Genomic DNA, 27,626 nt, shown 5'->3' with positions numbered 1-27,626 from the left:
AAGAAAATGAAGTTTGGAGGTAGAGTAGCAGATCTGGAGCTATTTCCCATGGTGTTTGCACCCAGGTAACAACCTAAAAAATCTGTCCATGGGAACGCAAAATCAAGCACAGTTATATGCTGCCAAATATGACAAATGGGGGACATATGTTTGGCTAAGTCCTGTATCAGCAATTTCCCATGTTACCATAGGCCATCATGACAGCTTCTAAGCAGTGTTAAAAAACAACAAAAATACTTCGTGTTCCTAAGAGGCATGTCGCTTAATTGAGGGACCCATGGCAAGAATATACGCAACTGACATAGGTATGTATGTCGGGTTTCGAACACAACAACGTGGTCTAGATACAGTCCTATCTTTTCTTCGTAAAACCGTCCACGCGAGAAAGCTGCACGAGAATACCTGTAATTGGATTAAGGTAACAGACCTGGGCCCGGGCAGTGCTCAAGAGATGATCATTACTGCTCCATGTGCCGCTACTACACAGTAATTGCTGATGTTCCTGACGTGACGGAGTTTGTGGGGGGGCTCGAGTGATATAACCATAAAATGGGAAAGCCTGGAGCAGTTCTTTCTGACTTCCCCCGAAAGGGCAGTGGGTGCAGCCCGCGATACCCATTTCCTTCCTTTTCCTGGGAAACAGTCCTTTCCCCATCCAGGCCTTCCCTGACACCCCCGTCTCTCCCTTCTCCCAGTAGAGCTTGAGGCCTCAGCTGCCTCAACCGCGTTTCGACGACACTCCCCCCACCCTCCCGACCTTGCACACGCGCTTACACAGCACGCGGCAAAGCAGGCACAACCTGCGCAGCGGGAAAGTGCACAAGACATCCCGGGCCCCCCCCCCTCTCCCTCGAGGGGGCGGGGCACTGAGGGGGCGTGGCAAACGCGAGGCCCTGTTTTGCCATTGGTGGCGGCGGGGCCACGTGGGGGCCCACGGGCCCTCGGCCGGGGGCGCGCAGGCGCTCAGCAGGGTTGGGGCTAGGGCGGAGGTGGTAAAGGGCTGAAGGCGGAGGAGGGAGTGCCTGGGAACAGGCGACACATGCCTGGCGCGGTGCCTTGCAGCTGGCGGCGGGTGGGGCCGCCGGGCGGGCTGCCGCTTTCTCCTGTCGACGGAGGCTGCTGACGGGAAAAGGAGCCGGGAGGGGAGCGCCCCGGCCCAGGCCCTTTCCCCTGAAAGTCTGCGGGAGCCTAGGGCCGGGTAAGCCAGGTAGAGGCTCTGGGCCGTGTTACAAACGGACGTTGCGAATCGCAAAGATCAGTCTTCTAGCCCTCTTCGTGCCTATTACGGGCTCTGTGACCAATGGCAAGTCACTTACCCGGGCCTCAGTTTCCCCACTCTTCTAGAAGGCTTGCGACCTGAGAGTGGCCAAGAAGAAAAGAAAGTTCACGTCACAAGCACTACCTGCCTAGTGAGTATTTAGAGAACCTAAGTCATGCCCTTGCCCTCAGGAATACGGGTGCCTACTTCAGGCACTGAGCAAGGTGAAAGTTCCATGGTGGTTTATGCCAGGGCTCTGGAGTGGGCCCTCCTGGTGGACTGGCCACGCTGCCTGTGTGAGCTTGGGACGCAGTTTTCTTATCAGGGATAGAATGTGCTTCAAAGGTAATGAAAAGATAGCGTAGAGTGGTAAGCGTCGTCCTTGGCACATAGTGTTCTCCTAACACCAGTGACAAGCTTCAGGCAGTGCAAAGGGCTTCTCTGTACAGCTGCTCAGTTCAAAGCACCTGGAATGTCTGGGGGAATGCAACCACAGTGTAGGAGCTGGGGGTGCACGCCTGCAGAAGAGATGTTGATTTTTATTCTCTAGGCTAACCAGAGGGAGGGAATGCGATTATTGATTAAACACTCCTATTTGTCCCTGCCTTAGAAAAAGGCTTCTGCGTCTTACTGTCTGAATCTCTAGCTGGTCGTGTTTTAGAACAGGTAAAGGAGAGATTTAATTGATTTTTCTGAATTCACTCTTACATTTAGACCTGTTCTGATGACCAAGAAGGAAAATGATTGATTTGTATTTGGGGCAGTTAATAGTGTATTGTAACAATTTGGGGTGAAACTGCCAGTACTTAACAGGAAAGCTGGCAAAAACGTATTCTTCAACTGTTACTGTGGCTCCATGTTGAAAGCTAGAAAAATATTCGTGGGCTGTGTTGTATTACCTCTTTCTTTTGGTCTCCATAATACCCCTGCCTCCATTGTTCCTGGGTGGTCCTTAACAACTGTAATTTATTACTTTTTTTTATAGATGTGCATTTTGACCTTAATCTCACCTTTTCTTACCAGTAACCACTTTAAGATCCTGTTGCTACAAGAGTTCAGGGAAAATCCATTTGCAATATTATTTAGAGAAGGATGACCACACCCTGGCTTTAGCAGAGTGTTGAGTAAATCAAGCTACTGTTCTTTCTGGAAAAAACCTGCAGCTGAAACTGGGATCAGGGATAAAGAAACCCAGCTGGATTTTGCCCGAGTGCCAGTGATAGTTTCTGTTTATGGTCTGTTTATCATACAACATGCTTTGCCAGAGTATGACTAGTTTTTTGTAAGCCTACCATGACTACACATAGTATGTGATGCCTTGTGTCTAAAATATGTATAAACAGCTGATTGATCTTGACCTTTTAAGTGAATGGGAGATATTTGCTAAAGTTGGTAGCTTCTCCTCACATAAGTCTTTGATGGAAAAAGTACCCATTTGATTGATGCTATCTAATTGAAAGCATATGAGAGATTCCAGGAACTTTTTCATTTATTTTCAGTTTTTCATTTTAGTATCATAAACACTTGTAGAGTTTACATGCAGATGTTTCAGTTTCCTGAAAATGACTTTAAAGAGTCAGTTGTCTTTGGTCTCACTCACTGTTTCAGTTCAGCATACATTATTTAACACTGTGTAGTAGCTGAGTAACTGCAACAGTCATAATAAACATTTGTTAAGCATGTACTATATATTGACAGTTTATATATATCATTTATATCCATTATTTCACTTCACCATTTTGGACACTGGGGAATAAAACAGTGTTTGTTATATGTTCCTCCACCTCAGGAAATTTATGACCTGTTTTTTCTCTCTCTTTTTTTTCTTTTTTAAGAGAAAAGAATCTTCCTGAAAAGTTATGCCTTTCAGTTGTGATAGAAATCCTGGATATTTATATTGTTTCTTTGAGAGTACTCATTTTCTTTAACATTTTTATTTTTTCTTTGTTTCAAATGAAATAACTCAATCTTGCAATGTTAGTGTGGGTCTTAAAACTGATTATTTTCTTTAATAAAGGGATCAAGAATTTTAATTGAACACATAAATATTTAAGAATTTGCTCATAAAATTGATATTGGATGATGAGGGTTTTATTTATTTTTTTTAAAAAAGATTTTATTTATTAGAGTGCGCACACACACTCACACTCACAGACAGGAAGAGGCAGGTTCCCTGCTGAGCAGGGAGCCCATTGCAGGGCTTAACCCCAGGACCCCAAGATCATGATCTGAGCTGAAGGCACATGCCTAACCAATTGAGCCAACCAGGCACCCCTGGATGATGAGAGTTTTAAAACAAGGGTTTTTGACTTCAGAAAAGGAAAGGTAAATTTGTGTTTATTCTGTTTCGTTAAAATAAAAGCAATAAATTTGAAAATGTAGGAAATTAGTAGATAGCACTGATGGGTAAAAGTAAGCCATTAGACATTGGGCACCATGGATTAGTTTATGAGACATACATGTATACTTGTATATAATGATATATATGTGTATGTGCCATTGTTTGATTTACAAAATGCTTTTACTTTATCTCCTTTCATCCAATTCTCCTATGTCACTTTGATATAGGTGTTGCTTAATTCATGTGAGAAATGAAAAAAAAAAGATGAAGGGAATTGCCTGACATTTTTTAAATCCAAGTTAATATAAAGACATAGATACATTAAAAGTAAAAGGATATAGAAAACACATACTATCCAAAACACTAATGAAAAGAAAGATGAGGTGGCTATACTAATACCAGACAAAGTAGATGTCAGAACAAGAACTATTACTAGGAAAGATGAAGAGTATTGCATAATGAGTAAGGGGTCAATTCACCAAGAATACATAATAGTCATAAATGTGAAAACACTGAACACAAAAACTGAAAGGACCAAAAGGTGAAACAGAAAAATATACAATTTCATTTGGAGATGTCAGTAGTCCTCCTTCAGTAATCCATAGAACTAGTAGATAGGATATGAATAGGGATGTAGAAAACCTAAACAGCCCTACCAACCAACAGGATTAAATTGACTTCGAAAGGATACTCCATGCAACAACAGCAGAATACACATTCTTGTCGAGTATATATGAAAAATTCATAAAGTTAGACATTCTGGACCATAAAATGAACCTCAACAAATTTAAAGAAATATAATTTCCCTGGTCACAAGTGAATTAAATGAGAAATTAATAACAGTATCTGGACAATTTCCAAATATTTGGAAATTAACAAACCTCTAAGTAACCCATGAGTCAAAGACAAAGGCATAAGGGAAATTAAAAATTATTTTGAATGGAATGGCAGAATGTATGGTACTAAGCTAAAGCAGTGCTTAGAGGGAAATGCATAGCATTAAAAAGACTTAGATTAAAAGAAACAAAAAATACCTGAAATCAATTATCTCGGTCTCCACCTTAAGAAACTAAAAAGCAGAGAGGCAAGTTAAGCCCCCCAAAAGCAGAAATTAGTAGGAAATAATGCAGGGCAGAAATAAAGTTTGAAACAAAAATAAAGACAGTAAAACCAGAAGCTGGTATTGGAAAGATAAAATTGACAAACCTCTGGCTAGACTTGTCAGCAGAAAACAGAAGATACAAATGTTAATATCAAGAATGAAAAAGAGAACATCACTATATGTTCTCAGAAATTAAAATGTTAATAGGGAATATTATGCACAATTTATGTCAATAAATTTGATAACTTAGATGAAATGGACACATTTCTTAAAAGACTATCAAAGTTTACTTAAGAAGTAATAGACAATCTGAAAAATTTCCTGCAGGTTAACTCTGATAGCTTCACTGGCTAGTTCTACAAGTATTTAAGGAAAAAATAATACCAATTTTATACAAACTCTTCCAGAAATAGAAAAGGAGGGAACACTCTCCCACTAATTTTATGAGGCCAGTATTAATACCTCATACCCATTAGGATAGCTACTATAAAAAATAAAAAAAAATAAAAATGATAAGTGATGGTGAGGATGTGGAGAAATTGAAACTCTTGTGCACTGTTGATGGGAATATAAAATGATAGCTGCTATGGAAAATGGTGTGGTGGTTACCCAAAAAGTTAAAAATAGAATTACCATATGACCCAGCAATTCCGTTTCTGGGTTTATACCCAAAAGGATTGAAACTAGGATCTTAAAGAGATATCATACACATATGTTCAAGGCAGTGTTATTCACAATAGCTAAGATGTGGAAGTACTCCAGAATGTCTATCAACAAATAAATGGATAAGCAAGATGTGGTATATACATACAGTGGAATATTATTCCATTTAATTATTATTAAAAAGGAAGGAAATTCTCACATATAATACAACATGGATAAATCCTTAGACATCATGCTAAATGAAGTAAGACAGTCACAAAAAGACAAATACTAGATGGTCCTGTTTACATGAGATAGCGGAGTCAAAAATCATGAAGACAAAGTAGAATGATGGTTTGGTGGGCTGGGGGAAGGGAGAATGGGGATTTATTGTTTAATGAGTACAAAGTTTTAGTTTTGTGAGATGAAAAGAGCTGTGGAGATGTAGTGATGGTTGCATACGTTTTGAATTTCTATAATGCCAGTGAACTATACACCTAAAAATGTCATGATGGCAAATTTTATGTTATATATATTTTATCACAAAAACAATTGAGAAAAGATCCATTGTATAAAAAGAATAGTAAATATGTTATGACTAAGTGGGGTTTATCACAAGATGCAAGGTTGGTTGGCTGTTTGTAAATCAGTCAATGCAATTTACTGTATCAACAGACTGAAAAAGGAAAAACCATAGGATCATCTCAATAGATGCAGAGAAAGCATTTTATTTTATTTTATTTTTATTTTTATTTTTTTAAAGATTTTATTTATTTATTCAACAGAGATAGAGACAGCCAGCGAGAGAGGGAACACAGGCAGGGGAAGTGGGAGAGGAAGAAGCAGGCTCATAGCAGAGGAGCCTGATGTGGGGCTCGATCCCATAATGCCAGGATCACGCCCTGAGCTGAAGGCAGACGCTTAACCGCTGTGCCACCCAGGTGCCCCAGAAAAAGCATTTTACTAACATCTATAATTCATTCCTGATAAAAATCTCAGAAAAGTAGGAATAAAAGTGAACTTCCTCTACCTGATAAAGGACGTGTATGACACACCTCCAGCCAACATCATACTTAACATGAAAGACTGATTTTTATTCCCCCTAAGATAAAACAAATCAAGGACTTTGGGTTTCAGCACTCCTATTCAACATTTTTTCTGGAGATCCTAGCTAGTGCAATAAGGCAAGAAAAACAAATAAGCATATAGATTGGAAAAGGGGAAATAAAATGTCTTTTTTGGTAGACAGCATGATTGTCTATATAGAAAATTCCAAAGAATTTACAAAAAAACTATCTAGTAGGAAGTTTAGCAAGGTCACAAGATAGGAGGTCAATATATGAAAATTAATCCTACTTTTCTAACAGCAAACATTTTGAACTTGAAAATTTTTGAAGTGCTATTTACAATAGCATCCAAACAATTAAAATACTTAGTGATAAATATAACAAAATATGTGCAAGATTTGTATGCTGAAAACTACCAAACTGATGACAGAAATCAAAGGAGATCTAAATTAGTGGAGAGATGACTGTGTTTATGGATTGGAAGACCAAATATTGTCAAAATGTCATTTCTTACCAAATTGCTGTATAGGTTCAGTGAAATTATGATCACAGTGTTAACAGTTTCCTTTGTGGAAATCGGGTTATTTTTATTTTTGTTTTTATTTTATTTAAGATTTATTTTTAGAATGTGTGTGCAAGTAAGGGGAGGGGCAGAAGGAGAGAGAGAGGGAATCCTCAAGCAGACTCTCTGCTGAGCTTAGAGTCCAATGAGGGGCTTGATCCTGGGACCTTGAGATCATGACCTGAACCAAAATCAAGAGTTGGCCACTTAACTGACTGAGCCACCCAGGCATCCCTGGGCTATTTTTAAAATTTATTTATTTTCAAATGAAATATAGGTGACGTAGAATGTTGTATTAGTTTCAGGTGTACAACATAGTGATTCAACATTTATACACATTAGGAAATGCTTACCATGATAAGTATGGTTATATCTCTCATTATACAAGATTATAATATTATTGACTATATTCCCTATGCTGTACTTCACATCTGTGTTATTTTATAACTGGCAGTTGTACATCTTAGTCCCCCTCACCTATTTTCCTCATCCTTCTGCCCCACTCCACTCTGGCAACCACAAGTTGGTACTCTGTATTTGTGACTCTGTTTCTGTTTTGTTCGTTCATTTGTTTTTTAGATTCCACATATAAGTGAAATCATAGGGTATTTGTCTTTCCTGTTTCACTCATTTCACTTTGCATAATACCCTCTAGGTCCATCCATGTTTCTGCAAATGGCAAGATTTCATTCCTTTTTATGGCTGAGTAATGTTCCACTTGCATGCATGCATACATACAAGATTTTCTTTATCCATTCATCTATGGATGGATACTTGGGTTACTTCCATATCTTGGCTATTGCAGATAATGCTGCCGGAAACATAGGGATGCATATATTTTTTCAAATTAGTGTTTTCATTTTCTTTTGGTAAACCAGAAGTAGAATTACTGGGTCATATGGTATTTCTATTTTTTATTTTTTGAGGAACTTTCATACTCTTTTCCATGGTGGCTGCACCAGTGTACATTCCCACCAACAGTACATGAGGTTTCCCTTTTCTCCACATCCTCACCAACACTTGTTATTTCTTTTTCTTTCTAAGTCATTCTGACAGATATGAGGTAATACCTCATTGTGGTTTTGGTTTGTATTTCCCTGATGATTATTGATGTTGAGCATCTTTTCATATGTCCGTTGGCCCTGTATGTCGTCTTTGGGAAAATGTCTATTCAGATCTTAACATCTTTTAATTGGTTTGGATTTATTTTTTGTTGAGTTGTAAGAGTTCTTTATATATTTTGGATATTAGCCCCTTACCAGATGTATCATTTTCAAATATCTTCTCCCATTCAGTAGGTTGCCTTTTCATTTTGTTGATGATTTCCTTCACTGTACACAGCTTTTTAGCTTGCTGTAGTCCCAGTAGTTTATTTTTGCTTTTGTTTCCCTGCCCTGAGGAGACAGATCCAAAAACATATTGCTAAGAGCAGTGTCCAGGAGTGTACTGCCTACGTTTTTTTTTAGGAGTTTTATGGTTTCAGGTCTCATATTTAGGTCTTTAATCCATTTTGAGTTATTTTTACATATAGTATAAGAAAGTGGTCCAGATTCATTCTTTTCCATGTAGCAGTCTTTTCCAACACCATTTATTGAACTTTTTCCCCTTGTATATTCTTGCTTCCTTTGTTGTAGATTAGTTGATCACATAAGTATGGGTTTATTTCTGGGCTCTCTATTCTGTTCCATTGATCTGTGAGTCTGTTTTTGTGCCAGTACCATATTGTTTTGATTACTATGGCTTTGTAGTATAGTTTGAAATCTGGGAATGTGATACCTCCATCTTTGTTCTTTCTCAAGATTACTTTGGCTATTTGGGTCTTTGTGGTTCCATACAGATTTTAGGATTATTCTAATTATGTGAAAAATGTTACCGGTATTTTGATGGGGATTGCGTGGAATCTTTGCTAAATCTTTGTGAATTGCTTTGGGTAGTATCGACGTTTTATTTTATTATTTTAAGATGTAATTATTACTTTAGAGAGTGAGTGAGAGAGCACAAGCAGGAGGAGAGAGAGAGAGAGAGAGAGAGAGAGAGAATCTCCAGCAGACTTCCCACTGAGTGCAGAGCCTGATGAAGGGCTTGAACCCATGACCCCGAGATTACAACTTGAGCTGAAACCAAGAGTCATACGCTTAACTGACTGAACCACCCAGGCACCCCTGGGTACTATGGACATTTTAACAATATTCTTTCAATCATGAGTATGGTATATCTTTCATTGTGTCATATTCAGTTTCTTTTATCAGTTTATCAGTATCTTATACTTTTCAGAGTACAAATCTTTTACCTCCTTGGTTAAATTTATTCGTAAGTATTTTATTCTCTTTGATGTAATGGTAAATAGAATTGTTATCTTAATTTCTCTTTTTCTAGTATGTTATTAGTATATAGAAACACAACAGATTTCTGTATGTTAATTTTGTGTCCTGCAACTTTACTGAATTCATTGATTAGTTCTAACAGTTTTTGGTGGCGTCTTTAGGATTTTCTATATGTAGTATCATATCCTCTGCCAATAGTGACAATTTTACTTCTTTACCAATTCGGATACCTTTTATTCCTTTTACTTATCTGATGCTATGGCTACAACTTCCAGTATAATGTTGAGGACATCCTTGTTTTGTTCCTGATATTAGAAGAAAAGCTTTGAGCTTTTCACCATCGAGTATGTTAGCTGTGGGTTTATCATTTATGGACTTTATTATGTTGAGGTATGTTCTCTCTACACCCACATCATGAATGGATGTTGAATTTTGTCAGATGATTTTTCTGCATCTGTTGAGATCATATGATTTTTACCCTTTATTTTGTTAATGTGTTGTATCATGTTAATTGATTTGCAGGTATTGAACCATCCTTGCATCCCTGGAATAAATGTTACTTGATTGTGGTGAATGATACTTTTGGTGTATTGTTGAATTCATTTGCTAATACTTTGTTGAGGAGTTTTGCATCTGTGTTCATTAGGGATATTGGCTGTAATTTTCTTTTTTGTAGGGTCTTTGGTTTTGTCATCAGAGTAATGCTAGCCTTATAGAATGAATTTAGAAAGATTCCTTTCTCTTCAATTATTTGGAATAGTTTGAGAAGGATAGGTATTGACTCTTTAAAATGTTTGGTAGGATTTACCTGTGAAGCCGTCTTTTCCTGGACTTCTGTTTGGGGGAGTTTTTTGATTGTTGATTTAATTTCATTACTTTTTTTTTTTTTTAAGATCTTATTTACTTATTTGACTAAGCACACAAGCAGGGGGAGCCACAGGCAGAGAAAGAAGCAGGCTTCCCCACTGAGCAGAGAGCCTGACATGGGGCTTGATCCTGGGATCATGATCTGAGCAGAAGGCGGATGCTTAGCTGATTAAGCCACCCAGCTGCCCCTAATTTCATTACTTTTTACTAATTTTTTTTTTCAGATTTTCTCTTTCTTCTTGATTCAGTCTTGGAGGATTGTATGTTTCTAAGAATTATCCATTTTTTTCTAGGTTGTCCAGTTTGTTGGCATATAATTTTCGTAGTAGCCTCTTATAATCGTTTATATTTATGTGGTTCAACAGGCTATTTCTAACATTTATATAGAGAAGCAAAGAACTTACTACAGCCAAAACAATTTTGAAAGAGAAAAGCAAAGTTGGAAGACTCATACTAACTGATTTCAAGACTTACTATAAAGTTACAGTAATTAAGACTATGTGGTTTTTTTCAACCTATGGTAAAACATACACAGAACATGAGATCTACCCTCAATAAAATTTTAAGTGTAGAATACAGATTATTAACTGTAGGTATAGTGTACAGCAGCTCTCTAGAACTTTTCAATCTTGCATGACTGGAAGTTTATACTTGTTGAATAGCAGCTCTTGTTTTCACCTCTTCTCAGACTTTGGTAATACTGTTGTATTTTGTGCTTTGATGACTTTTGACTACTTTAAATACCTCATATAAATGGAATCATGCAGTAATTGTTCATGACTGGCTTATTTCATTCAGCATAATGTCTTTAAGTTCCATCTATTTTCTGGCATATGACAGGATTTCCGTCCTTTTTATGGCTGAATTATATTCCACTGTTTGTATATACCATGTTCTCTTTATCCATTTACCTGTCAACAGACATTCAGGTTGTTTCTATCTCTTGGCTATTGTGAACAAGGATATAGTAAATTGTGGAGTGCAGATATCTCTTTGAGAACATGATTTCAGTTCTTTTGAAGAGTGAGAGAGCACAGAGGGGGAGTGAGAGGGAGAAGCAGATTCCCTGCTGAGCAGAGAGCCTGACACAGGGCTGCATTCCAGGACCCTGAGATTATGACCTGAACTGAAGGCAGATGCTCAACCAACTGAGACCCAGGTGTCCCCAGTTCTTTTGGATTAATACCCAGAACTGGGATTGATGCATCATATGGTTGTTTTATTTTATATAATTTTTGAGTAACCTTCTTACTGTTCTTTATAGTGGCTGTACCATTTTATGTTTCCATCAACAGTGCACAAGGATTCCTGTTTCTCCACATTCTTGTCTGTATTTGTTACTTTGTTTTCTTGATGATGGCCATCCTAACAGGTGTGAGGTGTTATTTCATTGTGTTTTTTGATTTGCATTTCCCTGATGTCTAATGATGTTGAGCATCTTTTCATATATTTACTGGCCATTTGTATGTCTTCTTTGTAAGTGTTGAAATTTCTTGCCCATTTTTAATCAAATTATTTGTGTTTTATTTGCTTTTGAGTTGTAAGAGTTCCTTACATATTTTGGATATTAATCCCTTATAAACTTGCAAAATATTTTCTTCCTTTTGGTAGACTGCTTTTTCACTATTATTGATTGTTTTCTTTGCTGTACAGAAGCTTTTTAGTTTGATGTACAGAAGCTTTTTAGTTTGATGTAGTCCCAGCTTGTCTGTTTTTGCATCTATTGCCTATTCTTTTGGTGTCATATTCAAGATATCATTGCTAAGACCAGTGTCATGAAGCTTTTCCCTATTTTTTTTTCTTAGAGTTTTTCAGTTTCACGTCTTACATTTAAGTTTTTAATCCATTTGAGTTGACGTTTGTATATGGCGTAACAGAAGAGTTCAGTTTTGTCTTTTGCATGTGGGTGTCCAGTTTTCTTAGCACCATTTGATGAAGAGACTATCCTTTCTCCATTGTGTATTCTGGGTGCCTTGTTGAAGGTCAATTGACCATATACAAAGACAGGGTGATACTGGTGAAAGGATGGACACATAGGACAATGGAACAGAATACAGAGTTCAGAAAAAAGACATAAACATGGCCACAGGTGCCAAGATAACTCATTGGAGTAAAAGATAGTCTTTTCACTAAATGGTGGTAGAATAATTGGATGTCCGTATTTTTAAAAAATGAACCCTGATCCATACTTCAAACACATACAAAAATTAACTCAAAATGTATCATAGACCAAAATGTAAAATCAAAACTATAACACTTCTAGAACTTCCTGTCCATATGGTAGCTACATGTGGCTATTTAAATTTAAATAATTAAAACTAAATACAATTTTAAAATTCAGCTCTTAGTTCTAGCACATGTCAAGTCCTCAGTAGCTGTGTGTGGTTCGCTATAGCTGGTGTATTGGTTAGCTTGGGGTATAGCACATTTTCCTCACCACAGAAAGCTTTATTGTACACTGCTGCTCTGGAAGAAAACATAAGAGAAAAGCTTTGGGATCTTAGTTAGACAAAGATTTCTTAGGACACAAAAAAACATGAACCATAAAAGAAAAAAGGTGATAAATTGGGTTTTGTAAAAATTAAAAACTTTGGATCTTTGAAAAGCCGTGCTAAGGAAATAAAAAGCCATAGACCAGGGGAAAAAAGTATTGCAAAACATGTATTTGATAAAGAATGGGCAACCACAATATAAAAAGCAAAACTTAAAATTTGGTAATAGTAAAAGAAATAAAAAGGTGAGCAAAAAATTTGTATAGATACTCACCAAAGAAGAGATATGGATGGCGTATTATTTAAATTTTCTAATCTTGTGTGTGTGTGTGTGTGTGTGTGTGTGTGTATCTATCTATCTATACATAGATAGATATACACATTTTTTTTAAAACCCCCATCAACAAGGCTTATTGCCTGGGAAGTTTATGGTCCACTTTTGTTTTCTTTGAGTTTCACTGGGTCTTATTTATTTATTTTATACGTGGGGAGGTGGGACAGAGGCAGAGGGAGAGAGAGAATTACAAGCAGGCTCCACGCACAGCGGAGCCCAAGCAGAGCTCCATCTCAGGACCCTGAGATCATGACCTCAGCCGAAATCAAGAGTTGGTTGCTTTACTGACTGAGCCACCTAGCCATCCCTCGTTGGGTCTTATTTTTGAAGTGCTAATGCTCAAAAGTAAAACTGAGGAAAATAAGATGTGTATAGGTGTGTGTGTGTGTGTCTGAAAAAGCAAACACATCTCTTTTATAGTTGTTTCTGGTTGTCCAAGAGTATCAGTAGTGAAGGTAAAAAGAAGCAACATACAATCTTAGGTAATCCTGTATAGCTTTATCAGTTTTTCCGATCATGTTAATGAACTGATTTTTCAGCCAGCCTGTTTGGACCATAAGAAAATGTGACTTTCCTAATTGTATTCAAATCAGTTAAGCTTGAGAACAGATGGGTGATTTGCTCTTCTTGTCTTAAACCTAAGCCCTTGCCTGGACTCTGCTTAGGTGTATGTGGTAGGTAGAATTACAGCCCCCTTAAAGATGTCCACATCTTAATGCCTGAACCCTATGAATATGTTACCTTACACGGCAGAGGGATTTTGCAGATGTGATTATGTTAAGGATTTTGAGATGGGAAAACTTGACTGGCCATTTCAGGTTTTGAAGATGGGAGTGGGCCACAAGCCAGGGAATGCAGGCTGCCTTTAGAAGCTGAGAAAGGCAAGGAAATGGATTCTCCCCTAAGCCTTCAGAAGCAACGCAGCCCGGCCAAGCCATTTTGGACTCAGACAACCAGAAGTGTAATTTGTGTTTAAGCCACTAAAATGTTGGTACTTTGTTATGGCAGCGGTAGAAAGCGAATGCAGCATTACTAGAGGACTGCTCCATTTGCAAGTTCTAAAAGACCATTTTGTTTTAAGCAGGAGCACACCTTATCCTTTTTTTTTTAAAATGAAGTCTCACTGCCAGCCTTCCCGGGCACCCCAGTGAGCATATTTTTTGCTCTCACTCTACTCAGCTCTGTGAAATGAGACTCCGTTCCAAAAGTGTGCACATTGCGTGTGCCAAGAAGGATAAAGGTACTGTGATGCAGCCCAAACATTAGCAGTGCTTCTCAGACAGTGGGCTGTCGATAGCCTGCGTCAGAATTACCTGGGGAGCAAATTAAAAATACAAATTCTTGCACCTGGCCCTTTTATCTCCCCTCCCCCACACCCCATTAGTTTTAGAAATATTTTCGATCAATTTTATTGAGGTATAATTTGCATATAGTACAATTTACTTCTTTTAGGTTGTAATTCTTGAATTTTGAGAAGCCTGTGTAGTCATAACTACCAGTACACCAAAGGTCTTTCCATTACCCAATATACTTTGCTAGTGTACCTTTGTAATGTATCCCCTTCCCATACCTCCTGTCTCTGGCAACCACCGATCTGATTTCTGTCCCTGTAGTTTTGCTTTTTCCGTAATGTCATATACATGGAATGACACATTATGTAGCCTTTTGAATCTGACTTCATTTGTTCAACGTAATGCTTTTGAGATTCATCCGTGTTGTATGTATGTTCCTATGTAAATGAACCATAATTCTTTGTTACCCAAAATGGCCCTAACTTCCTTCTGTTGCTTAAATTGTGTTCTGTCTCTTTGGGGACAGTCTGAGAACTGCTACAGTCCTCCACGAATTGTGGAGGGAAGGTGTCTTTTAGTGTTGTTAGACGAGGGGCTATGGTGGAGAGAGGAGCGTGGGAGTACACGTGAGTCTGAATTTACGCCACCATGGAGACAACACAGTCACATGTTAACCTGTTAAAGAATTGAAAGAAGGGAGAGCTGGGGGTCACTTGTTAGAGGAAGCAGTGGAAGATGGTTTTGAATTGTGAAGCAGGACTGTAGGAACCAGAGGCATTATAGTTAATCATTTGTTGTAGGGTTAAGTGGTCAATTAGCAGCAAAAGGAGTGGTGACTGATTGTTCTATATATAACTCCCTGTGGGCCACTACTAGCTATTCCTTCTTTATTGAAAGACTCTTAATTGGCCTTGGCTCCAAAACCCTTGAACAGTAAGTGATTTGCAAAGAATATTTTCCCTCCCCTCAGTGTCTTGAACACCTTTGACAGGAACGGTGCTAGGGACCCACGATACAGAAAGGGACTAGTGCAGCCACGACCCCTCAGAACTTTTACATTCCTTTGTATTTTGTAGAATTTTTAGCTGGTGCAGATTTTCCCAAACAGGTGGGCAGGGAAGAAGGGGGGCCGCAGCACCTTATCACAGGACTGCACCAGCAGAGTGAAGCAGTGGCGTAGAGAAGAATGGGGATAAGATCCCGTGATCTGCCCTGGAATCCTAGGTCCCAGGTTCTAGTTGGGCCAAATCACTTAACCTTTCTAAGTTGATTTCTTCTTCTTTAAGATAGGGATGTATCAGTAAAGGGGGAAAAAAAAAAGAACCACTTTGAAAAGATGGTTGATCTTTGAGTTGGAAGCTAAGGACAATGGAATTATGTGTGTTTGTTGGTTTGGTTTGGTTTGGTCAAGGTAAAGGGCTAATTTAGATAGGAGTGGTTGGACCTGGGGGCTGAAATTGCTCTGCATAGTAAAGAAACAAGAACTTTTTGTTTTTAATTGAGTCTGGAGGGAATTTTTTAATTATGCTTTTGTTTGGGTAGGAGTGGTAAGAGAGTGGGCCCCAGCAGTAGGGTAGACATGAGAAGTTGCTCCTCCAGTGGCAGAGAAGAAAGGGGGCGTGGGCTTTGATGTCTGATTCTCAATTTTAAGTAGTTTACTATTCACTGTTATAATCTTCCTCCCATGTAGATCTGCTTGCATGGCACCCAGGTGTTAATGTGCTTTGGAGACAGAGAGTAGCGCAGGCTGTGTCAGCAGTAGGGGTGAAGTGAAATAGGGGGGCAATGAGGAGAATCGGGTTGCATTTAGGGTTTAGGATCAGAAGTGACAAGGAATCATTAGGAACTTACAAGCACCCTCCTTAGGATCCTCCTTAGGAGTTCTGGGCTCTCCACTGTTATGTGAGATCTGGTCTAAAATATGCATCTGAATGTTAAATGACAGTATAATTTAGAATCATGCAGATGTTGGGGATAATAATCTACTGAACAGGGTTGGGAGATGTAAATGAGAATGTTGGTGAAAGCATTTCATAAACTGGGCGCCTGGGTAGCTCAGTCGGTTAAGTGTCTGCCTTTGGCTCAGGTCATGATCCTGGAGTTCTGGGATCGAGTCCCACAAAGGCTCCCTGCTTAGTGGGGAGTCTGCTTCTCCCTCTGCCCTTCACCCTGTTAATGCTCTCTCTCAAATAATAAAAATAAATAAAATCTTTAAAAAAAAGCATTTCATAAAGTAAAGAAACATGTCATCCTCCAGAAGATAAAACATCTTTACATGAAGAATATTTTGAAAAGTCAAATTTGAATTCACTAATCACAAATATAAGAATAATTATCTGGAAGTCATAAGCTATGATAGTTTCCTTTCTGTATAAATTCAGTTCAGATTGGTAGTTAAAACATAATTTGGATGTTAGAGATCAATTTTCAAAAATGACTCAGTATGACCCCAACGTGTCATGTTCAAACATGAGGATTTAGGATCCTACAGTAATATCAGGCCCATTTAGTAGGAAAAGAAAGCAGCTTTGGTCATTTAATATTGGGCTGAGATTGTGAATAGGTATGAGAAAGAGGAAGTGATTATGTTGCAAAAAAAATGGGTAAGAGCATGTATCGGATACACACACACATACATACATACATACATATACACACTTGACATGTGTTGTCTTTGATGCTCATTACTGCCCAAAGAAGTAAGTGGGGATGTCCATTCTTTAGATGGGGTGTGTGTGTGTGTGTGTGTGTGACAGTTATAGTGATTAAAGGACTTGCTCAAAGTCATAGCACCGAAGTGGCAGAGCTGATATGAAGACTCTCAACCAACTTCAAGGTCCTTGTTCTTTTCATCCCACTGTGCTGCCATGTGGGCTCTGGAGGAAGTTAATGCTTAGCCCTCAAGCCTTGTGTGCTTCCAGGCTCCTCGTCCTAGTTTCATACCAAATCTCAACTGTTTTTCTTCCAGAGAACTTTTACAAAAAGCTTCTGACAAGACTTGATGAGATGCTGTGGCTGACAAGCATATGAAAAAGGATTAAATAACTTGAGCTCTGGAGTGAACAGTTAAATTCCTGGATTGTTGAAAGTTCCCTTCTTTACATGGGACTCACCATTTTTTGTGAGGTAATTACAGAAATGCTGGCGAACTCTTTCCATTAGTGGTTCTTGCATACAGTACGCACTTCTTATGTTGTGGGGGCTCTTTTTTGTTGTTGTTCACAGTTCACCTTAGGGGTTTTCTCAAACTCTGCATTCTTATTCTGTAGTGGTTTTTAGCTTTCTTTTTTCTTTCCAGGCTGGGTGGATGATGCAGTTTCACTTCTAGGTGTTAGGATTCTCTTTCACACTGGTTTGTCATGACCTTAAAGTATTTTAAGTTTCTCCTTTGGTAAATTTTTCTTTTTAAAAAATGTGGTACCCCAGTAAGCTAGAGATTAGTTTTACCAAATGAGTTTAAAATACCAGCACCTGGAGAACCCACAGTCCGTAAGCATTGTTGGGAGTTGATCAAATGTCAAAACCCACTAGGGATTGGACCTTTTTATTTTCTTTATTTTTGCAGGTTTTGCGGTCCGGACTTAAAGGCTAGTTATTAGGTTGCAAGAATTACCAATGTGGTATGTAATGCTGAAGAAGAAAAAAATGTTATGATAATCATAATTGTCTTAATTGATCATTGCCATCATAGCTCTCCCCTGTAGATAACTGATGAGGCCTAATAGGCGTTTTGAGCTGCAACCACCCACAGAAACCACACACATGGCATTTTACTCAAAACTTTACTTTAACCACTACTTTGTGATGCAAAACTGGTGGAATTTTGGGTACTTTCTGTAAAATTGAAATCTTTATGGGGGTTTTCCAGCATTCTAGTTGATTGTTAGCAAATTATCAGTATACTGAACAAGAGCAAAGTGGGGTTTGCTACTAAACACCTACTTCTGTGGTAGGATAGGATGCCAGTCATCTATATGTGAATGTTTTCACCAGGAGGAAGCCACCTTCATTCAAAGAACAGATTCTCCTTTTGAAAAATGCAGTTAAGTAAGAAGTGTTATATGAGATTGGTAGTTGTAAAAGAGAGATTTTAAGAGCTTCTTTGCCACAGTTTTCAGTCTTGACAAAGTATTCATATTTAGTACTAATTTGTAGAACCCTTGTAAAAGTAGATTTGTAAAGAAAAGCAAATCAATTTGCATCGTAGGACAAAGCGCAATTCTCCCTAAGAACTTTCTGTGAAGGGAGAATTGTTGTGGTGAACTGATTTCTGATGCGATGCTACAGCCCCATTCTGAAAGACAGGTAGCAAGTGGGAAGACCGTGCTCTGTATTTGGCTAAGGCAGGAGACCTTTGTTTGTTCTGGAACTGAGTCCTTAGGCCAATTGCTTCACCTCTCTATGTCTCAATTTCTTTTCTCTCTTTTTCTCTTACAGTAATCTCTACGCCCAACATGGGCCTTGAACTCATGACCCTGAGATCAAGAGTCGCGTGCTCTACCACCAGGGCCAGCCCGGCGCCCCTCTAAGTCTCAATGTCTTATCTTTAAAATTAGTTTCACTCCTGCTGTATGGTCTGGTAGATAAAGCATATTGTCTCAAGAGTGTTCTGTAGGAGCCCTTTGTAATATCCTGTCTTATATAAAAGTGACTTTTATTGTCATATAATTTACACCTTCTATCAAGCACCTATTTTGTTCTTTAAAATCTGTAAAAACATTATTTTAGCAAAAACCAACTCGACTTCTAGAAGTATGTAGTTATACCCCTTTTGTGTTTAGTGTTTTTGAAGGAGTAAATTTCCATCTCTGCAGCCCAGAAGTCAGCCTTAAAATAACTGTCAGAAACTTCCAGGCTATTTCTCATTCATGCATTACCATGCTCAGTAGGAGGATAGTAGACCATGCTCAGTAGGAGGATAGAGAAATCTAGAATTGAATTTTTAACAGGTTAATTCCTTAGTTTACTGTGAAGATCTTGATAATTTCCCACTAGCACATAAGTAAAGCTTTGTTTAGTTTGCTCTGCTGCATAGACTGTATTGGTTAGCTTCCAGAAATAAAGTATGCTTGCTTTATAATTTATGTTGGGAAATATTTAAACAGGATGAAAGAGCAGTTTTTACAGGACCCAAATCAAGCAATCCATTTTCAGAAAGCACAACCAAATAAAAAAATTGGCTGAGTGAAGAACAATGAATAAGAAGCATGAACTTGGAAACAAACCAATTAAGTTGAATCAAATTTTAAAGAATGAAATAAAAGAAGTTGTATTTTGTATGTGTGTGGGGTGAGTAGAGACAGATACAGTACTAAGAAAAACTGTACGGGATGGAATATCATTGAAAGCTTTAGGACCCAGCAAAGAGCAGAAGCTTTATTTGTAGGGAAAAGAAGGCTTATCAGTACAGTTTTATACACAGAAGTAGCAATGGGCAAGATACTATAAATGTTATAAAAGTGGAATGGAATTTCCCAGATCCTTTGACTTAACAAATGGCTTAAGGAAATTGTAAAATCTTGAAATTTGGTTTGGTGCTACAGCAAACTTTTAAAATTAAATAAAGCCAAAAAGACTTTCTTGCATATTAGCACTCTATTACCACATTTGTTACTCAGCCTGATAATACCAGGCAACTTTGAAGGGGAGGTGGACCTCCCTCCTTGAAACAGAAGTGTTTGAAAAAGCAACGTCTGTAGAAAGGTGAAATCACAATTACACATGAAAGGCTATAGAAGTTTTAACTTCAGATTTTATGTTTCAATTATACTAGCTTTGTGTTCACGCCCAAACTCCAAGGGTAGGCTCCGCCGCGCACGTGGTGGAGGGGCATTCCAATTCCATGTATTTTCTGCTGATGCTGGCAAATCGAATGAAGATTTATATCTTAAGTGATTTATGTCTTAAGAGACATGAGAAACCTGTAAATGCTGCAACCTGGACATGTCATTGCAGAACCTTCCAGTGAACTGGATGGGACCGGAGAGACAAAGCACACACACTGCCACGCCGTCCTGGGCAGCCTGAGAGATGAAAGAGAAACCCGAAGAGGAGCGCAGGTGGTGGGCTTCAGCAGAGACGGCGCTTTGGTTTACAGGTTCAAGTACGTGTTGATCTTGGGCCTGCCTTGTTACGGAAAAATTTGGTGGAGAGACACTGCATCGACTGGAAAATTATTCATTTGTTTCTTTTAAGTTATCAAATTTATAACGTAGAAGCAGTGGTTATGAAACTAGTCATTTAACTGGAATTCAATCCTGACCTAGTTCCCAACATTGGTTGGTAATTATTCGTATTTACCAAAGCATAGAGAGAATCGGTGTTAAAAGAGCAAGCGGGCGGGCATTGCTTTGAGGAGGGAACACGTTTTACTACCTTTGGGTAGACGAGTTAGCTTAGCGCTGTGAAGCATTTCTGTCTGTCTTGTTGAAGGCCTCCACGCCCTGGACATGAAGGAAAAGAAACGGCAACTGTTTTATTGCAGACAGCAAGTCAGAGCCCCCAGTCCCAGGAAAGCCCCAGAGGCTGGAACCTCAGCAGAACCCACTCCTGACTTTCCCTCGGCGTGCCCTGGCGCTCACTGCTCAGGACCGTCTGCTTGGCAGCCACTCATCTAGAAGGAATGAGCATCGTATTAAACACTCCCTGATATTTGTTCAAGTCGATCTCCTCAGAGTTCTCCCTAATCAGGTAAGCATTTTCTGAATTAATCTGGTAACCAAATCAGTTGCACTTTAAATGGGTCCCAAAGAAAATAAGTGATTGGAATAGCTGTTAAGACACAAAGAAATGCCAACATGAAAGCCACCAGTCCGCCACCGTATATTATTCTGCATCATTAAATATTTATTTTCATATATGCATTTACAAACTTTACTCATTTCAGAACTCTGCTTTCAGCACTTTTTTTTTTTTGCAGAGAGAGTCTCTTGTAAAATGAGATCCATGTACAAAACTAGGCAACAGATATAAAAGTTTCCTTTCATACTTTTCATCCATCAAGGAAAGAAATCATGTGACAAGGAAATAAAACCAAAACGTGGCTCTTTCACAAGAATAACATGTCAGTGTTCAACTATGAGTTCTAATGGGATAGATCATATTTCCTCTTTATATGGATGTATATAGTTTAAATACTTCTTAGCTACTGTAGCATGTTGGTTCAGATGAAGGAAAAAAATCAACTCTGCTGTTTGGACTAGATAATCTAGACACCATCAATTATTCATTTCTCTATCACGTGACACCAAAATTCACCTTGGAGATGACATTGGCCAGCAGTATGCATTTATTCCAAATGTTGCATAAAAAGTTCCCTTTCAAAAATTCATTAACTTCACAAGCTAAAGTCTGAGCTTCTAATTTAGCTCTCTTACTTAAAGTTTAAATGATCAGTTCAGAAGCTTAAAATTATCTTTAAAACTAAAGTTGCTTTTCTTAAAATGAATGCTGACTTGGAGCACTGTCACTACTAGACAGAGGCACTAATGCCACTAGCAACGAGAAACAGTATCACCACATGTGAGTATATGGTACAAAATGGCCAGGGGCTGGAAACTCACTATTCATAGGATTTTGGCAGCAGCATCATTTGATATTTAACCATTTATTACATAGTATTAACACACCAGCTTCAAAGATGTGCACTCCCTTTAGGACACTCAGGAGTTACAAATTCATTGTGATTGCATAATTCGTATTGCACAGTTTTATAAAAAACATAAATACTGGCTATTCTAGTTTTAAATACAAAATACAGGTCATATACTTTTAAATCTATAATCTGGTTCAAGTGCAAATCAGGTGCTTTCTTTAGTCCTTCCAAAAAAGGCATTTTTAATATTTTTGGCACAAATGAAATTTCATCATGCCAACAATTCTAATTACAATACATATATCCAAACCTTTAGAGTAGCAATCATATACATACAGTATAAAACTGATTATTTACAAATGTACTAAGCATTAATGTCATCTTTGTGGGTGAATCAGAACTCAGTAGCCATACCCACACTAATAATAATTAAAAAGGTCCAGGGGTCCCTTTATCTCATCAGCTTACGCTGGCTGCTGTGGGTTGACGTGCACGTGCGGAGGGTGTCCTAGAAGACCGAGTCTTTGTTTCTGCTTCCTTTGCTCTGTCATCTGGAGAGTTAAAAAGTTTCATCATTAGACCCAGACACTTCCTGTACGTCAGACCATATACCGAACCATAGATTTACCTCTGTGGTTATGGTTTATACTGAAACCCACTTTCTACAAATAGTGTACCGTCACTAAATCAAACACACAGAACTTCAAAAGGGACATCTTCCTAGGCAGAATGGGGAATTCTGTGACCTAGTCATGCAATGTGGCATTCAGAAGAAGTATTGCTTACTATTTGTTTCATAAAGAAAAAAAAAATGGTAAAAGCACAGGATTCTTGATTGTTTCTCCAATCCATTTCCAATGATTTAAAGGCTCATTGGAAAATGGTGGCTTTGTGTGGTGCCAACAGCACAGCAAACTATTAAGAGAAGCCGTGTGTTTAGAATCCTGGGTTTGACAGGGACTATGTCCCTGGTCTTCAAGGGGTCCTGGTTCCATTAATGATTTCAGAGTAATTCTGGTTTGAGAGGGAAAAAATGCTGTAGCACCTCAAGGAAGATGAGGACTGTCCTCGCCTGTCACTGAGACCCAGAGTGACGCGATGTCATAAACGATGCTCTCGGCACTCAGTGGGGTGCGTTCTTTGCCACCCACAGACACAGGACTGATTAAGGTCAGCAAAGACCATTTCCTAAGACTGGTCAAATGAAAAAGTGCTTTCAAAACCCCACACAAGAGGTGGTTACTATTCATTTGGCTGCTGAACTGAATCACTTCTCATAGTGTTGGGTAGCTAGCTCTGTTCTAGGTATTTTAGGGCACACTTAGTTCTCTGCATTAACATTTTTCTTAACCAGTTGGTCCTGGCTCTGGATTTGATGCTGGGCATTTAAGCCAATTAAGACAAAAAGGCTATAATGAAATATATATTAGATAAAATTGTTGTCTACAAATGGCATTAGGTCCTGCATGTAGAGTTTTCGTTTCCTAAAATCAGAGAGGAATTAGGGTAACCTGGTAAAAAGAACGTGGGCTCTGGAATCAGACCCATTTGTAACAGTTCTCTGTTATTTAGCTTCTCAAAGTCTGTTTCTTCACTCACCCAATTATGATAATTCCTATTTCATAGGTGGAGAATTGAACAGATACATGTAAAATTCTTGGGAGAGTGTCACATAGTAGATACTTAAATCTGTTTTCCCTTGGACTAATTTTTGGTATAAAATATCCTGAGAGAACATAAAACAAGAATAGCTTACCTAGGTTCAATTTTAAAGTGGTTACTTATTCAAAACATGGCAGTTTTCTTTTAAATCAAAATACTATTTTTAGGCTCCTGTGAAATGCCTTCTGTTATCATTTAGAAGAGTATTTACAAGGAGTGAATATTTCCAAAAGGTAGCTTTTTATAAAGAATTGAGTTAGGATATTCCAGCTAGCCTCTGAAGTTCCCTTAGATGAATGACAAATCTTTTAAGTAAGTGTTACACACTACACTTCACAGATTCAGCTGAGAAAAGAGAACCTAATTTGACATGTGGGATAAATTCACAATTCGATTACAGTGTAATCTGTAATTCATTAATCTTACTGCCTGATACTTCAGATACTTAGCTCAGATCCTCCTCCCTTCCCCAACTGACAGACACATGGATGGACACATGGACACACACACACACACTCACTCACACACTCTCTCACTCTTCCCTTGGCAGTTAACGCTGAGAGGAATCCAGTACAACTTCATGAAGTTTAACAATCTCAAGCATTCTAATGGCTTTAGGAATCCTGGGGGGCTCAACCCCTACTGAAGGCTATTTTATTTAAATACTTTCATTTACAGTCACTGAGGTCTTTCAGCTGTCAAAGTTGGCTATTAAACCCTTTTCTGTAATTTTTCTATAAATAACTACTTGCATTTGAGATCACCTTTTATGTTTGCATATGTTCATGCTTGTTGGTTCAGTCAGCTTTTAACTTTCAATCTGTTGGCTATTCAGTCATTCTCTTAAATAGAGAAGCTTCTATACTGTTTTTCCTATAACAAACGAGTCTTTAGCTGATGGCACACCCCCCTTCCCCCTTCTGCAGCCATCACCTGACACCTCATTGCTGCTCCTATTCTAACTTTCTAGGTTTGCCTTTCTAAGATAATGATCACAACACCCGCCCTCCTTCCTGAACCTTAAAACTCCCTACTGATGGAGGTTAGTGGCCAAATTCTTTGCTCAGGCAGTCCTATTCCTGGTAATTTCAAGTACCCAGTACATACCTATCTAAATTTGTTTTCTATTTCCCTAGAATAGTGGTTTTTCAACTTTGGCATAAGCCAGAATCACACAGAAGGTTTATTAAAACAGATCAAAGGGCCCACAAACAGAGTTTCTGATTCAGTAGGCCTGGGGTAGGGCCCATGAATTTGCATTTCTAACAAGTAACAAGTGAGGTTTATGTTGCTGGTCTGGGACCACACTGCTGCTCTAGAACTTTCACGGATTCTCTCTGAAATGGGTCAAAGATCACTTCAGGTGTATTTTCGTATTCTTGAACACAGAGTATTTCAGGTACATATATCGTCTCTCAAATAAAATTAAGATCTTGGAGAAGATTCTCTACAGCTGAGCATACGGAGGCACGCTAATCTGTCTGAATTCTGTTTTCATCAACCCTGGCCTTTTAGAATAACTGTCATTAAGTGACTAATAAGTGAGAAGGAATAGGGCAACTGCTAAAGGATTTAGTCCTTTTGACAGTGGTCATCATCCAATTATGATTATAAGGGAATAAAAATAAATCTGGCCTGTAAAAAACCAAGGTCAACCCTGCTGGGCAGTTAGGTTTCCCTGGCTGGCCTACCTCGTGCAGTCTCACATAACTTCTGGCTTTATGGGCTCAATTCCACCTTATCTACAAACTGTGTATAAAATAAGTGTGTGTGTGTGTGTGTGTATAAATTCTTATTTAAAGCATATTACCTGTTGATGTTAAACAGAAATAATGACCAAAGTGAATTTTCATATTCTCACATAGTATTTTCTCTGGACATTTGAAACAAAACGGACTCAGAAAGATGCATGAGATTCTGATCTAAGGTAACTGTATTCAAAATATGAATACTGAAAATCTATTCTGAATAGTGTGAAATGTCTCATTTGTAGTAGTCATTTAAAATCCTTAAAATTCCCATTTAGCTAAAGGAAAACATCTGAAGCAGTACTCTTCTTCGTATCTATATGGCTATAAAAACTAGCTTGAATGTTAGCATTCCTCCTTTTGACTCAGTCTAAACAAGAAGCAAAGAATATTGTAGCTTTGCAAATGAGATGCAGCCAAACGTCGGAAAGATCTTTCATGAAAACACTAAGGGTAGAGAGCAAGTGAGCACATTTCACCTCCCAGTACTGGCCTCAATGACAGAAGGCTGGCAAAGGAAGGACACACATGGATGCCATGAGTTGGTTTCTAACGGATCAGGAGTCCGAAAAACTGCTTTCCTGTCACAGCAAGGTCTTGGTTACTCAGATTCTAAATAGCCGGGACACTCTAAAATCAGCCATGTTTCTAACAATGAGCCTAAAATACTATGAAAAAAACCCAGCACAACTCTTAGACACACTTATGTTGATTTAATGTCAACGTACAGATACTTGTTCACACTCTGAGTTGATCCCTCCTATTCTGTTCCTGTTTCACCTGGTGGGCTCTTGCTCAGACTTTGAGATCAAGCTCTTCATACCACCTCTGAGGCTGCTGTGGCGTAAGTCTACTTCTCTCCCGGGGACCAGGTTACTGACCTGTGTTCCTCCTTTCCCAGTCTGTTCATACCTCCATTACATACTTACGGGGTTGAATTCGCAGCGGTTTACGGATGTGTTTCCCACTCTAGACTGTTAGGTGTAGAGAGAGAGCAGCTTCTATTCATCTCTGTAACCCCAGTACCTAGGGCTGCACCTTGCAAAGCTATTTCACGGGTGGTGGTTCAAAGAACGAACTGAATTAACCAGAACATAGTGCCATTCCTGGAGCATGCCATGCATTTTCATGCCTTTGCTCATGCTGATTCCTTTCCTGGGATGCCCCCTGCTGCATTCCTCTGCCAGCTCAGAAGTCACCTACTTGTGCAGGCTCTAGTCCTGCCTCACTCCAAGCCACACACAGGACTAAATGCCTCCTCCTCTGTGCCACCATCAAGCTGTCTTCATGTCTCGAGTGGGTTGTACAACTTTTCACACTGTATCATACTGTCAGAGGTCTATATTCCTGTCTTTCTTGCTAGATTAGAGGGCAGTTGTTACCTTAGTCCCCCTTTGTGGTTCCAGAACAGAGTAAGGAACAGGTAAGGAACAGAGGCACTCAGTAAGGTTTAATATTGCATTTTCCAACTGTAGGCAATTATTCTAATCTTTTGTTATTCCTCCCTTCCGTAAGCAGTTAATGTTCACAAGATAACCGTCTTGCATGAAAAGTGCCAAACACTGGGACATGCTAATGTGATCTGAATTTTCAAGCGCTTTTCATATTCCTAACAACATGTAAGGGTTACTGTCCCATAGGAAGACAGTCACATTTTCAATAAAGTGAAGCCTCTTCGATATTTGCTCTTTTGCATTATGAAGAAAACATGCAAAAAAAAAAATAGGTTCTTACATCAGTTCTCCTCCTTGGAATAAGAATGTAAGAGAATCACATTTAGTATTCAGAATCTCTTGGGAGGGGAAATTTCAAGATGAGATGCGTCATTAACACTTAGACTAGCAATTCTAATCAACTGTTCTTGGCAATAGTAGGAAAAGCGACACTACCAACTAGGTTTTTAACTTCTCTCCTTGACAAGAACTTTTTCTCCTCAAAGTGGTATTTTAAGAAAACATCCACCGAAGAGGTCAATAACAGAACCAAAGACATTCACATTTATAAACTATCATTGCTCCATTATGCTGCTTTTTGGACCAGAAGATCGAAAAACATAGCTCAGTGATGAAGCAATTTTTGTTTCCCAGCACTTTTACCAGTGAATGGTATTCTTTCATAGCAGTTTTAAAAAATATCTATCAGAATTTCTTGCTCATTAATCATTTGTAGGCTTTTATTTTTTAATTCAAAAATTTTTTTTCTTCAGAGGGCAGGAATTCTTACAATTGCCATTTAAGAACCAGCAACTCTCCAACATATCTGCATGATTTTTTATGCAGAACAATTTAAGCAACTTTTATGATTGCTATTACACCAAATTTAATAAAATGCAAAATTTTTC

General features: G+C 38.6%; 1 protein-coding gene and 1 long non-coding RNA gene across 9 annotated transcripts in view; one reads left to right on the top strand and one right to left on the bottom strand.

The window, feature by feature from the left end:
• The first annotated feature begins 947 nt into the window (after positions 1–947).
• Positions 948–27,626, top strand: part of LOC113257115 (uncharacterized) — a 36,428-nt gene continuing 9,749 nt past the window's right edge. The window contains exons 1-6 of one of the 8 annotated variants that reach the window (XR_006409812.3): positions 948–1,409; positions 17,250–17,407; positions 17,847–17,901; positions 18,719–19,570; positions 20,237–20,384; positions 20,766–20,971. This is a non-coding gene — a long non-coding RNA (uncharacterized LOC113257115). Of the gene's footprint in view, positions 1,410–17,249; positions 17,408–17,846; positions 17,902–18,718; positions 19,571–20,236; positions 20,385–20,713; positions 20,972–27,626 lie in introns of all 8 variants that reach the window. The other 7 variants (XR_008959120.1, XR_008959122.1, XR_006409815.3 and 4 more) reach the window with 7 other exon arrangements.
• ITPR1 (inositol 1,4,5-trisphosphate receptor type 1) overlaps positions 21,105–27,626 on the bottom strand; it is a 320,227-nt gene continuing 313,705 nt past the window's right edge. The window contains exon 62 of the mRNA XM_057311892.1: positions 21,105–22,426. Coding sequence (XP_057167875.1) covers positions 22,340–22,426 — 87 coding nt within the window. The 3' untranslated portion in view covers positions 21,105–22,339. The remainder of the gene's footprint in view (positions 22,427–27,626) is intronic.

The sequence above is a fragment of the Ursus arctos genome, unplaced genomic scaffold (genome assembly GCF_023065955.2).
Source record: "Ursus arctos isolate Adak ecotype North America unplaced genomic scaffold, UrsArc2.0 scaffold_14, whole genome shotgun sequence".
Taxonomy (NCBI): domain Eukaryota; kingdom Metazoa; phylum Chordata; class Mammalia; order Carnivora; family Ursidae; genus Ursus; species Ursus arctos.
The sequence above is the reverse complement of the archived record's forward strand: the minus strand, read 5'-3'. Positions and strand labels throughout refer to the sequence as shown.